The sequence below is a fragment of the Poecilia formosa genome, unplaced genomic scaffold (genome assembly GCF_000485575.1).
Source record: "Poecilia formosa unplaced genomic scaffold, Poecilia_formosa-5.1.2 Scaffold69, whole genome shotgun sequence".
Taxonomy (NCBI): Eukaryota; Metazoa; Chordata; class Actinopteri; order Cyprinodontiformes; family Poeciliidae; genus Poecilia; species Poecilia formosa.
This window is the reverse complement of record NW_006800008.1, coordinates 329,557-342,351: the sequence shown is the minus strand read 5'-3', so window position 1 is coordinate 342,351 and position 12,795 is coordinate 329,557. Positions and strand designations below refer to the sequence as shown.

Here is a 12,795-nt window from a genome sequence, read left to right as displayed (position 1 = left end):
AAGAAAACCCAGAATGTCAATTTATATAAATGATTTTTCAAAGAGAAAAAATGACATCAAAGACCAAACGAGGACCAGAATGTAGCATGTTACAGCCAATCACTTGTTCCAGCTGCATTAATGGCAGCTGGAACAGCAACAGTTTGGTCCTGATGTGGCTCCTGTTTGCATACGAGCACCATCACGGCCACTGTGGGCAGCGCCGTGCTGCACGCTTTGAAGCCGCTGATGCAGAAACGATGGCAGCGACCGCTCATGTGGAAGCGCTGCGTTCAGTCTGTCTGCTTAGATAACGCTCCACTCATGCCTCTTTGTTTGCTTGTTTTCTGCTTATTTGATTCCTCTCTTTCTCTTTCTCTTGGTTTTCAGAAGGAGCACAGTCAAACTGCAGAAACGGAGCTGAAGTTCAAATGAAGCCGCACCAGAATAAAAACAGGTCAGAATATCCTCTTAAACGAGTAAACGCTCCATGTTGTTACACCACAAACACGGCTGGTTGGTGGTACTTTCAGGATAGTTTGGTTTTAAATGTAAAATATATATGCAACACATTCTAAAGGCCCGTGGACGGATTTTATTGCAAAAAGTGGCTTTGTTACGAAAAAGGAAAACGTTACATAACAGGAAGCTTATTCTGTTTCCCACAGTCATGTTGTCAAAAAAGTTCATTTTCTCCCTTTTTTAGTTTTTTATTATTATTATTGATAATATGTTATACTAATATTAGTATTAATTGTTATACTTCCATGTTGTTATCAGGCTTTTATATTTTTATTGTTGCTTCTATTTGTTTTTCTTAATGCCTGTTTATTTCTTCATTATTTTTGTGTATTTTGATTTTTTTGAGTTAATTTTGTATTTTCTTTCTATACCTATAACATCACTTTTATTTTCATTTTCAATTCTATTTTTTGCCATTTTTTGTACAAATAAGTAAGGAATATAAATTATTTACATTATTTTGATTTTACTTATTTTTTCTGTGTTTTACTTTTTTAATTTTTGTTTTACATTTTTCTTTTTTCGTATTTTTTCTTGTAGTTTCTACCTTTTTATTAATATTGTGCTATTTTTTGCTTTTTAAATATTTATTCTCTTTACTCCTTTTTCTGTATTTCTTAAATTTTCCTTGTTTTTATTTGTTTTAAAATTGATCATCACTTATTTTGCTTAAAAGGTAAAACATTCTTTTTTGCTTTTCTTCTGGAGTTTTAAAATCAAAGTTGTACCATGCAGAGCTGTTTATCTCAGTCACCATTTTAACAGCTACAATCAGCAAAATGATTATCAGGAATCGGCGTTCGTGGCTGTCAGACATCCATCATCATTAATCAGGAGGATCAGTTTTAAGATGGATGTGATGTTTTATGAACGTGTGATGTTTAAGTCGATCCCTGCGGCGGCTCCGATGATCCCACTGAAGCAGAGCGAGGCGGGAACAGTGAGAGGGATTAATTAGCCCTCTCAGTGGAGTTTACACAGATTTCACTAATTCAAGCCCTCGCGATGATTTCCATTTTAAAGTTAACAGCTCTTCTCCGAGGCCAAACAATCAGCCGTTACATAAGCTCATCCGAGTCCTTATGTTTCCACGTCACGGAGCCGGCAGCTGAAAACTGGGAATCATCAAACTCTGATGAGGAGATCGCTCCCTGTTTTACTGTCACGGCTCCAGTTAATAAGCTGGATTATGACTGCATGGTGGGGGTTTGCATAAAACCCACCACTTATTACATAAAATAAATTTAAAAAATCTTACAATACATGACTAATTAGACGTTCAAACATGTATATTTTTTATCTTTTATGTTAGTAAAAAAGTGATTGCAGTTTGTCAAATGTGTGGAAATTTTACCACATCCTGAGATGTCACAATCAATCATTTTGTTGATTTTGGCTGTTAAAAGGGTAACTGAGATAAACGGTAGGGGGCGCTGTGTGGTACAATTTTGATTTTAAAACACCAGAAGAAAAGCAAGGAAATAAGTTTGACCTCTTAACCAACCAAAAATGAAAAATAATAAGTTTTAAAACAATAATAAATTAAAAAAAGCAAAATAAAAAAATAGAGAAAAAAGAGTAAAGGAAAATATTTAAAAATCTTAAAAATTGCACACTACTATAATAAGATAGACTACAAGAAAAAAATGATAAAGAAAAATGCAAAACAAAAAATGTTAGCTAACGATAGTACATAAATTACTTTTTCAACTTTCTGAAGATTAGTTGAATATCTTTGTCAAAAGAAACTTTACGCTGTTGGAACATTTTGGAAGTTTATTTGTGTTACAAACACAAACTTCAATGTTTTTATTGGGGTTTTATGTGAAAACCCAACACAATGTGGTGCTTAGGGCGAAGGATACATCATTTTCAATATTAAATAAAAATAAACCTAAAAGTTACAGATGCAAATTTTTGCACATCTGTTACAATATAAGGATTTTGTAAGTTTTTTTTCCCATGTATGTTAATATGTGAACTTTAAATCCTTTTCTTTAGGATAAAAATCGACCACAAACTTAAAACTAAAACAGGTAAAAAAAAATTTATTCTCTATCCTTTCTAAGACATAAACAGAAACTTTTCAAAAGAAGGAAAGAAAAAATGTGATTTTATTCAAAATGGATAAGACTGTATTTGCTAATTTATTTTGATAACATGACAAAAAATGTTGCTGGATGATAAAAATTATTGCAATAAACAATAATGTAGTTTTGAGACTATTTTCAAGTAATACAATGCTAATGGCATAATCATGCAAGAAGACATTCTTACAGATCAATAAACTATAAATTCTAAAAACTTTTAAAATAAATAGGCAAAACAACAGAAAAAATAAATAAAATTAATTATGAAGTCGCTCTAAACAAAATTGTCCTTCAAAATAAAAGACCAAAACACCAGACTGAAGACTTTTATCACCCAGTTTTGGTAGAAAGAGGGAAAAACAGAAAAATTATAAATCATACAAATTCTGGTTTTAGTTTATTATTATTGATTATGACTACAGTCCTAGGAAGGCAATAATTTAGCGAGGCAACTTAAGAGAAGAAAAAATCCCCCATGTTGCCAAAAGGGGGCTCCACAGCAATGAAAAGCTTTCCTTCAAATTCAAATTCAAAAATATTTTATTGATCCATAAAATGAATTAAATGTTGTTGTAACTCATTAATTCAAAGTCTTCAAAGAGTTGCACAGTGATGGCTGTAGCAGTCTGTATTACAACAAATCTGAAGAAGCCCCTGACTGAAGATGCTCCATCCCCCCTCCCCCCCAAAAAATGGGAGACTTTATTTGCTTGATTTTAATGTTTTTACTTAATAATTTGGTGACCTTTGGCAACTTTTGGTGACTTTTGGTGACCTTGGGGAGACAAAGGTAAATCTGATAATCCATCCAGATAAAAGTTGATTTGATTTGCAGATGATTCCTTTCATTTTAATTATTCAGAAGAGAAATCATGAGTTTCCAGCTGGTTTTAACTGTATCATCTGGACATTTATAAACCCAAATTCTGGTTTATGTAACATAAAAATGCCTGCGAGCCAAACAGCACACGTGTTTGTGCATGACGGTGACTCAGTGTGAGGTGAGTTCACACCTGAGCTCCTCCATACAGAAGATTGGTTCTTATGAAACCTGTGATTACAGCAGAGGGGGACGACTGACGGACGGCATGCAGTTTAACCAGAACGCTCCACCATTCAGTAAATATGTAGAGTAAAAATCATCAGGCGCTGGTTGATGCTAAACTGTGTGTACAGGCTGCACTCTTTATGCTTCGCCGCCCATTTAGTCCATATATACTGTCTGAATTCACCTCCTTATCCAGGACTTTACCCAGTGCTGTGAGGTTCTCTCCTCTTCACGCCTCGTTGAGAAGATAATTTTTTTCAGTAAATCAGTGCAGACTGTTTCCAGATGAACCCAGATATTTACACTTTTTTATTTGAATTTGAGAGGATTTTGGTCCATTTGGAACCTACAAACCAACCAGAGTATGTATAGAAATCTAATTTATTGTCACAATAGCAAATTTAGCTGGACGATAAATTATTGCAATAAATGATAATATTGTTGTTTTGAGACCATTTTCATGTAATATAATATCATAATAATGCAGGAACACATTCTCATTTATCAACAAACTTTAAATTCTAATCAAAATTTAACACTGCCCTTTTAAATATCCAGAAGAAATAAACAAAACAACAAATAAAATTAATTATGGAGTCTCTGTAAACAAAAATGTCCTTAAAATAAGTAGTTGAGACCAAAACACCAGACTGAAGACTTTTACAACAAAAGTTGTTTGGTAAAAAGAGAAAAAAGAGCAAAACAATCAATCATGCAAATTTATCATGCAATTAATTGATTTATTGCTTAATGCGATAAATCAAAGCCTACGTGATAAACCACAATTTTTATGGTCACTTTCATAATTTCCAGAGCAGCAGACAAAAAAATCCTTTAAATATAATCTGACATCATGAAGTAGGCGATAAAAGATCTCAAAAAGAACCACATTATGCCTTTAACTAAAGAAAAGTGGACAACAAAGTTTGAAAAAACATTTTTAAGGCTATTGGACTCATTATCCATTAATGTAGAAACCAATGAACAGCTGAGAACCGTCCAGGATCCGGGAGCGACCAACCAACCAAAATTACTCCAAAAACGGGTCAAAGACTCAAAGAGGAAACATAAAGAACCCAGAAAAGTTCTGAGGCGAAAACCAGCAACTGTCAACAAAATCTCCTCTCACGTTTTCCCAAAATGCATTGAATTATTATTATATTTACTGAATTATTATTATATCAATCGACAGATATGGGCACTCTTTTGCTAATCCGCTAAGGAGAGATAGCTTCTTGTTTAGCATTTTTGCTAACTTTGAAAACATTTAGCACACTTAGCTTCCTTCAAGCTAATTTTTCCAGATAAATTTTAAAGTGTTAATTTACTTGGCTCTTTTGTAAACTTTCAGTTGAATAAAATTTGACATCAGTGTTGAAGTTTTGGTTATCAAGTAGTTAAATGTTTGTATTCATGCTTTTATTTTGAAGGGGGTGGAGACTGTTTATGCAGCAGTACTTCCTGTACTCTCTTTTTCCCCTCAATAACGTCATTTATAAAATAAAAAAACAAGAATGAAAATACAAAAATAAAATTACTATTTCATTCTATTAAAATTATTATTCTCATATTATTTTTTGTATTATTAAACTTTATTATCAGATTTTGACTGTAGCATGATTTTCTTCTTGTATTACGACTATTCTGGTGTTGTGACTTTTTTCTCATTAGAGTTTTTTCTCAATGTTTTTTACTTATAATCTTTTTATTAGTCTAGTACTAGCAGTAGTACTCCTTGGTAATATTATGAATTTGTGTGACATAAAAATAGGATACATTTTAAGGAGGAAACTTGTTTTTAAAGGAATGTACGTCATTTTAAAACCTGCAGAAAATCAGTTAACTTTTTAAATTTCTTTTTAATGATGGTGTGATAAGAAAACCTGCATGTGAAGACGTTTTAGCGGCTCCATAAACCAGCTTGACTGATTCCTCTGGACGAACATGATGGAAGCTGAAAGCAGCATTTCCTCCGGAGTCATGGCCGGTTCATACTGTCCCATCTTTGCTCTCTGGCTGCTCTGCCTCTTTTTTCAGGCAGCACTGAAGCCTGCAGCTGAGGACTGGCGCTCTCTCTGTGTGTGTGCTCATATATATTTATATTTTTCTATGAATGTGTGTGTTATGTAACTTCCTCTTTGCTTTGTCTCATGCGCTCGCAGCACTTTGCTGCCCTGTGCGGAGTCAGAGGTCGCTGCAGACTGAAGCTCGCTTTAATCATCTCTGTGAATTCAAGCCTCTCCTCCATCTTTATATGCAGTCATCTCTCCAGCTGATCCTCACTGTCACGTTTTTATTTCTGACAGTTTTAATAGTTTGAATCAGTCTGTGTGTGTGTGTGTGTGTGTACAAGCACGTAATTACTCGCTGATATTTCCTCCGTCACGCAGGGCAGAAGATACCCGTCGGATTAAATGCATTAATGTGGATAAAAATAACAAAATTATGGCCCACTGTGCGTGAATGTTGCGGGCATCGTGTGTGAAGCAGCAGCCGCTCGGACCGCGTCTCACTTTAGTCATGGATGCTTTCCAACCGTCGCTCAGCTCTCAGTGAAATGAGACGTCGCTCATCCTGACAGCCGCAGATGTGGATTTCTGTGAGCGCGCAAAAGTTTTATAATCTCTTTCACCAGTTTTGGAGGACGAGGCTTAAAGTTCAAGCTCAGATCTCGCTGTGGCACCAAGACGAGGCTTTCAGGGTCAGAAAAGTCAATCAGAAAACGCAACTTTGGAAAAGTGTAAATAAGGAATAAACTTTTCAAAATGAGATCCACTTTTAATCAAACTGCTGCCACAACTCTGAGGCAGGATTTAATGCATTAGTATAAAAAAATCAGTTAGTGAAAAATAGAAGATATTAATAACTTTGTGGGAAGATCAGAATTATTAGTTTTTATTCATCTCAAGTACTTTGTTGACAGTTCTTAAATTTTCCTTTTCCTAATATTAAGATATTATCTATGAGATTGTTAAAATTTAATTTAGAAAGTTGGGGCCTAAAATAATTCCCTGTGGTACGTCTGCTTCAATTATTTTCACTTAATACATAAAAATCTGTTGTTGAAACTAACATTTTAACAGGAGATGCTGAAGTTTTTAACCAGAAATGTTCATCACATTAACTGGTTGTTTAAACTTTGTTTTAAAAATGTAAAGTTTGATTGCAGAAACATGATTCAAAATTCACCTATTCTGTAATATTTTTATTTTTGTGGAACACAAATTGAAATTATTTGCAGAAAATTATATATTTTTCATAGATACATATCTATGAAATATGAGAAGAAATATATAAGAATATATAATATATAAGATATATATTAAACATTTGAAATGAGACATATTTAGTCCTGATAGTTTTTTACATAAATATAGAGAAAAGTGAGGATATTTTATCCAAATGCTCCAGTTTAATGAGCATAAAGTGTGAAAGCACTGCATAGTTTTCAACAGTAAGTTTTTGTTTTGCTGCATATCAATCTGAAAATGAACAGAACCTTGAATGAAGTTTATTAAAATAATAATAAAGTAAATAATTGGTTCCTTTTTATGTGATTACGTCACTGCTTCAGCTTTATTTGTCACTAAATAACGACGAATAAAGCTGAATCAAAAATATTTGTTTAGCATTTTCTCCTGCATGAATTTAGTTCAATTTGCTTTGTGAATCTGTTAAAAAATGAAATCAAAGAGAGGAAACTAAATGCAGTGCTGGATTTGATGCAGCATTTAGCAGTTTGGTCAGATTTTTCCCCAAGATGGTTTTATGCAAGTAACTACGCTGTTTGGTTTATAAGATAGTAAAACGTATTTTCTTTCCCATATTGAATCGTCTGTTGAGCAGCAATTCAAAACCATTTTCAAGATGCAAACATCTCAACACTGCCACAGACATTTGGCTCAGTCGTCAAGCTAAAGTTGGAGCAAATTTACAGAAAACTCAGAAAAATTAACCAAAGGGAGAGAACGTTTTAAATAAAAATGTAAATCAGTTTAAGTAAAAATGATCCAGAGGATTTTCGTCTTTCGTCTCTCAGACGATCAGAAATCTGAGATATGAATCAGATTTTCTGTGTCGCTGAGCCTCTCTGGGTTGATTTTTATTCAGCTGCCAGCAACAGACGGCTGCTACTAATTTGAATCAGCACCGGATTACACGGCAGCCGGACCTCTGCCAGAACTCCTGCTGACTGGATGCTGTCCAGTCCTCCTGGAAAGTCCAGTTAGATCTGGCTAATTGATAGATCCAGCAGAACAGTCATTTCATTTTAGATCTCATTGCTTTATACGCGGGGAACTTTGTCTTACGTTTAAACCTGTTGGAGCCTGAAATAAATGAAAAAGTTCCACATTATGGTGAAGTTTTTGAAGAAATTCTGCTGCATATAAAGCAGATATATTTATGACTGAAAACTCAAATAGATAAAATAAACATCCATTTTAAAACTGTGGTGATAATTTTAGAACAAATGTACTTGCAACATTCTTTAAACAATCGATTTCAGTCAGAAAGACTTGTTTAAAAATGCTTACATGAAGATTTACCACCTAAAACATTTAAAAAGAAAACTCAGATAAATGTACTTTGAATTTTTTTAGGTAACAATGATTTGTTTGAGTGAATAAGTTACAATCTGCTGATGCATTAAAAATATCTGCATCTCATAATTAAATAGTGTTTTTTTTGTCATAAGTGATAAAATTGAAACTGTAACTCCACAGGGAGTTTAGGACCCCTGCCATTTTGTTTTTTTGTGTTTTAATGATTCTAAAAATGTGCATCCTGATGTTTTACAAACATTTACCCAAAAAAATAAAAAATTAAACATTTATTGAGAAATTGTTCACTTATTTTGTGTAAAATATTGTTATTGTCATTTAGTAGAAATCAATCAATTTGCTTGAGTGGATCAGTTAAAAAATTGAATATTTACAAAATGCATTGAAAACATCTGCATCTCTGATTAAAATACCTGTTTTTTTGTTGTGACAAAATTGAAACTGGAACTCCACAGGGAACCATTTAGGCCCCCTAACCTAAATGGGGGCCTAATCCCTAATGAGGGATTAGAGTTCAGTTTGACGTTAAAGGGATTCTTCTGTCATTTTTTTGTCCAAAGAGCCAGTTTTTGTTGATTATGTCTGATTTGTAAAAGCAGTGAAACGTCTAAAACACCAACTTCTTATGGGCTTTGTAGGTTTGCATGCATAACCAGGCAAAACTTTGTCAGCTTAAATTGAGAGAAAGGATGTTTATGGTCCTAGGAGTGTGTGAAGCAGCCTACATTTGGGATGGTAATGAGACAAAATTTGAATATTTACTTACAAACAGCTAAACATGGATGTACAGCAATAAGTTATAAGGCTTGGAGGCTAACTCTGTGATTTCACTTGAATGATGCAGGCGGCTAATAACGAAGCTACATGGATCTGCAGGACAGGTTTTCATCCTGCAGCTTCCTGTTCAGCCATGAAGCTCAAAGGCTGTTTTCTTTATGCAAAAAGCAGCTCATACAGCTGGAAGTGGATGACTTGATGAGTAAACGGGAACATTATATAATCCAACCGGATACAGGCAGCGAGGGGACCTGGATCGCTCCCAGAAACTCACAGAAGTGTCCCTGAAAGGTTCAGATGGAGGTGGAGGCAGCTGATGGATGATGACAGAAAGACGAAAGCTGCCGAGACGATTAAAGACAAATTAAACTGCAGGTTGACATTTTTAGACAGATGAACAGTCTGGCAGGGAGACTTTACTCATTTCATCAAATGAATATTCATCATATACAGTCATATTCAATATAACAGAATGTACGTTCCAATGACGCCGGTTTGTAGGAATAAACATACTTTTGAAAATAATCTTTAATTATTAAGTCCACATTTCAGGACTTAAATGTTGTTTTCAGCAGAAAATCACCGTAATTAACAGAAATAAAGGCTTGAAAATATCAGTTTGTGTTGTTTCATTTTGTGAATATTCTGATTTATTGAATATGACCAAACTTCAGTTCAATGCCTTAATTGTAACCTATAATTTGGTTCTGATACTTAATAAACCTTCGGCGAAGCTTTATAAAACCTTCAGGTTTTCCTTTTACGTTCCAGGAAAGCAACATGCTAGTTTTCTGGGAGTAACCTGTAAATCCCAGGAAAGTAATCTATTACTTTTGTTAAAGTATTCTGTATGTTCCTTCAGGGGAATTTATGAAAATATAATATAATAAACAGCAACATATTCGGTACATTCTGGGAAGGCAAAGATTCTGGAAAGCACTTCCTTAAAGGCAACCTGAAAGTTATGAGAAAGCAGTCTGTCCATTCTGCAGGAGAACTTGAAAGTTCTGGGAAAGCAACTTGAAAGTTCTGGGAAAGGAACCTATCCATTCCTCAAGGCAACCTGAAAGTTTTCAGAAAACTACCTGTTTGTTTCACAAAGCAACATGCAGGTTCTCTAACCTTAACCCGAGGTTTGGAAAAGCAGCCTGTCTGTTCCTCTAGGCAACGTGAAAGTTCTGGGAAAGCAACCGACTTGTTTTGCTTCAGATTCATGATCGATGAAAGTTGCTGCAGGCGTTCCACTTATCTTTACGGTTGATTCTGACGCTTTGGTTTTATGACTGATGAACAGGAAAAGATCCTGCCTGGATCAAATTTTATTTAAACAATTGAAGCCGGATCAGATCCAAAGATCTGAGTCCATCTCCACTTTTTCCTTCAAGAACAATGTGAAGAAAATCTCCTGTGTGAACGACTGAAACGTCTCTAAATGAGAGAACTTCATTTCTGACAGCAGCTTGCTTCGCTAAATGCTCTATAAATATCCAAAGTGTTTTCAGGTTTTAAGACGCTTCTGTCTCAGCCCGGAGCACTTCAGGGTCTCTGAGGACAAAAGTGCAGGAAGCTCCCATCTGCTGCAGGGAAAACGCTGCGACAGCTGACGGCTTGACGCGCCTGCAGACTCCATCTGTCCTCTGCAGCTTCTGACCAAAGAAACGGAAAAACAAATCCACTTCCACCGGCCGAAGTTTGTCTTGTTCCTGCAGTTACCAACTTATAGATTTGGTTTTGATTCCAAGATGTAGCAGTGATACTTTCCTGGTGCTTTGGTGAGATTTATTAAGATTTACATCCAATCTGAGTTTGTCTCTTTGACATTGTGGCTGCCATCTTGCTCAGGGATTCATAGTGAGTCAAATAATACAACTTACACTTAAAGAGAGTAAGTTGCAGAACAAACTCAGCAGGAGATTATCTGAAAAATTTTGGAGGAATCTTGACCCACCCTGCTTTGCAGCAAATCTATGTCTGGGCTTTGACTAGACTACTCCAACAAATAAATTTTATTAGACTTTTTCAGAGATGGACTTTCTGCTAGAGAACAGAAAACATTATTTTAGGATTTATTGCAAGTTGTAGAGGTCCTGAAGCAGCACAGCAGCCCCAGACCATCATACTGCCACCACCATGTTTGACTGCTGGTACATTTGGCCCCCGCCTGTTTGCTGTTTGTGGATTTTTTTGTGGACTGTAACTCCAAATTATTTGTAAAACAGCTGAAATAAATAGGTGCAATGCTATTTGACATGTTATTGGTTGGCTTTTCCAAAGCAGCCAATCCAGGATTGCATTTATTTCCTTGGAACTGATTGGCTGTAAACTCAAGAGCAAAGATATTGCAGACCAGAGATGTTAGTTTAAAATTTAGCAATATTTCACCATCTTTCCATTTATAGGTTAACTTCCTTTGGATGTTTTTGTCAAAAGAAATTTAATTAAAAACCGTGTTGGATGTATTTTTCCTTTAGGAAATGAAATCATTTTAAAACTACTATATATGGTGACTTTTTTTTTCAAATCATGCACAGTTACGTAGTGGAAGAAAAAGGATAAATGTTTAAAAACATTTTAAAGCCATAAATACATGAAATTAACTAAATTATATTAAAATATACAAAATTTATGCAATGTTCTTCCAAAGAAGCAAAAAAATGGATTTAAATTAGCAAACCTGACAGTATGGAACAAATATTAACATATAGATTTTACCTGTGCTCCATTTATAAGTTTGTATTCTTTTATAAATTAAACTATTGTCTATTTAAAGTGTCCAATTCAGATACAGGAGTTTCTGAAGTAAACAAAATACAAGGCAGTTTTTTCATATTTAGATGGAGAATTAGGAGTTTTTGTTTGTTCGCTCTGAAATCGTTAAACCATTTCATGGGATTTGTCCCTCAGGTTATAAAAGTTCCAAGTATGAATTAAACTATTCATATCATGACCTGCAGATTTGCTGAAATCTGTTGTTTTTATTTGTTCATACTATTAATGAAATGTGGTTTCAATCAGACTTCTCTGTGAACGGTTTACAAAGCCAAACTGAGTCACAGAAGAAGAACGTAGACGTCACACAGCAACACACGGTTTATGAATAATGGCCGCCGCCATTTTAAAGTGATTCAGCAAGGGGAGCCGACAGTAATGTGACAAAATCATTAGACGAAGGAAACATCGTTTACGTTTGGGTTTACCTCGTCTGTCTTCTGCTGCAGAATTATGACGCATGTTGGATAAAATGCGACTTGAAGGTCCAGACAGCAGACGCTTTTGAAAACTAGTTGAGTCCCATATGTGGAAGTGGGACAAATCAGATTTTTTTTTTAAATGAAAGGGTTTTAATTGAGTCGTTAAGACTGCCATAAAAAAGTCAGGTAGATGGGCAAAAAAAATCTCACTTTCTTGCTGTGTGAACAGAATCAGAAAACAAAATGCTTCAACAACTGATATAAAGCTTTAACTATTTAAAATACTGTTTCTTAAATCTCATTTAACACATCATGAATATCCCTTAACACTGTAATTCATATTTATTTTCATTTCTTTCGAGGATCTCATGACCCCACATTGGTTATTTAACGTCCCTAATTGAGGTCTCGACCCCCACTTTGGAAACCACTGAGCTAAAAGAAATGAACTTTTACTCCAGTTTTTTTCCTGTACTTATCCACTAATTAACTCTAACCAGCTGTCACTGATCCTCCCCACATCATGATGCTGCCACCATGCTGCACCACAGTAAGGATTTAGCGTCTAAATTTCCTTCTTCACATTTACTGTCTGCTAAATGAAGATTTATATTTAGTAAACAATT

At 34.8% G+C, this 12,795-nt stretch overlaps 2 protein-coding genes across 5 annotated transcripts in view; one reads left to right on the top strand and one right to left on the bottom strand.

The window, feature by feature from the left end:
• LOC103140191 (rho GTPase-activating protein 8-like) overlaps positions 1-12,795 on the top strand; it is a 138,065-nt gene that overhangs the window by 2,964 nt on the left and 122,306 nt on the right. For both annotated transcript variants that reach the window (XM_016673009.1, XM_016673008.1), the window contains exon 2: positions 370-436. In XM_016673009.1, coding sequence (XP_016528495.1) covers positions 411-436 — 26 coding nt within the window. In that variant the 5' untranslated portion in view covers positions 370-410. The remainder of the gene's footprint in view (positions 1-369; positions 437-12,795) is intronic.
• LOC103140195 (potassium voltage-gated channel subfamily A member 1) overlaps positions 1-12,795 on the bottom strand; it is a 31,890-nt gene that overhangs the window by 15,775 nt on the left and 3,320 nt on the right. The window lies entirely within an intron of this gene.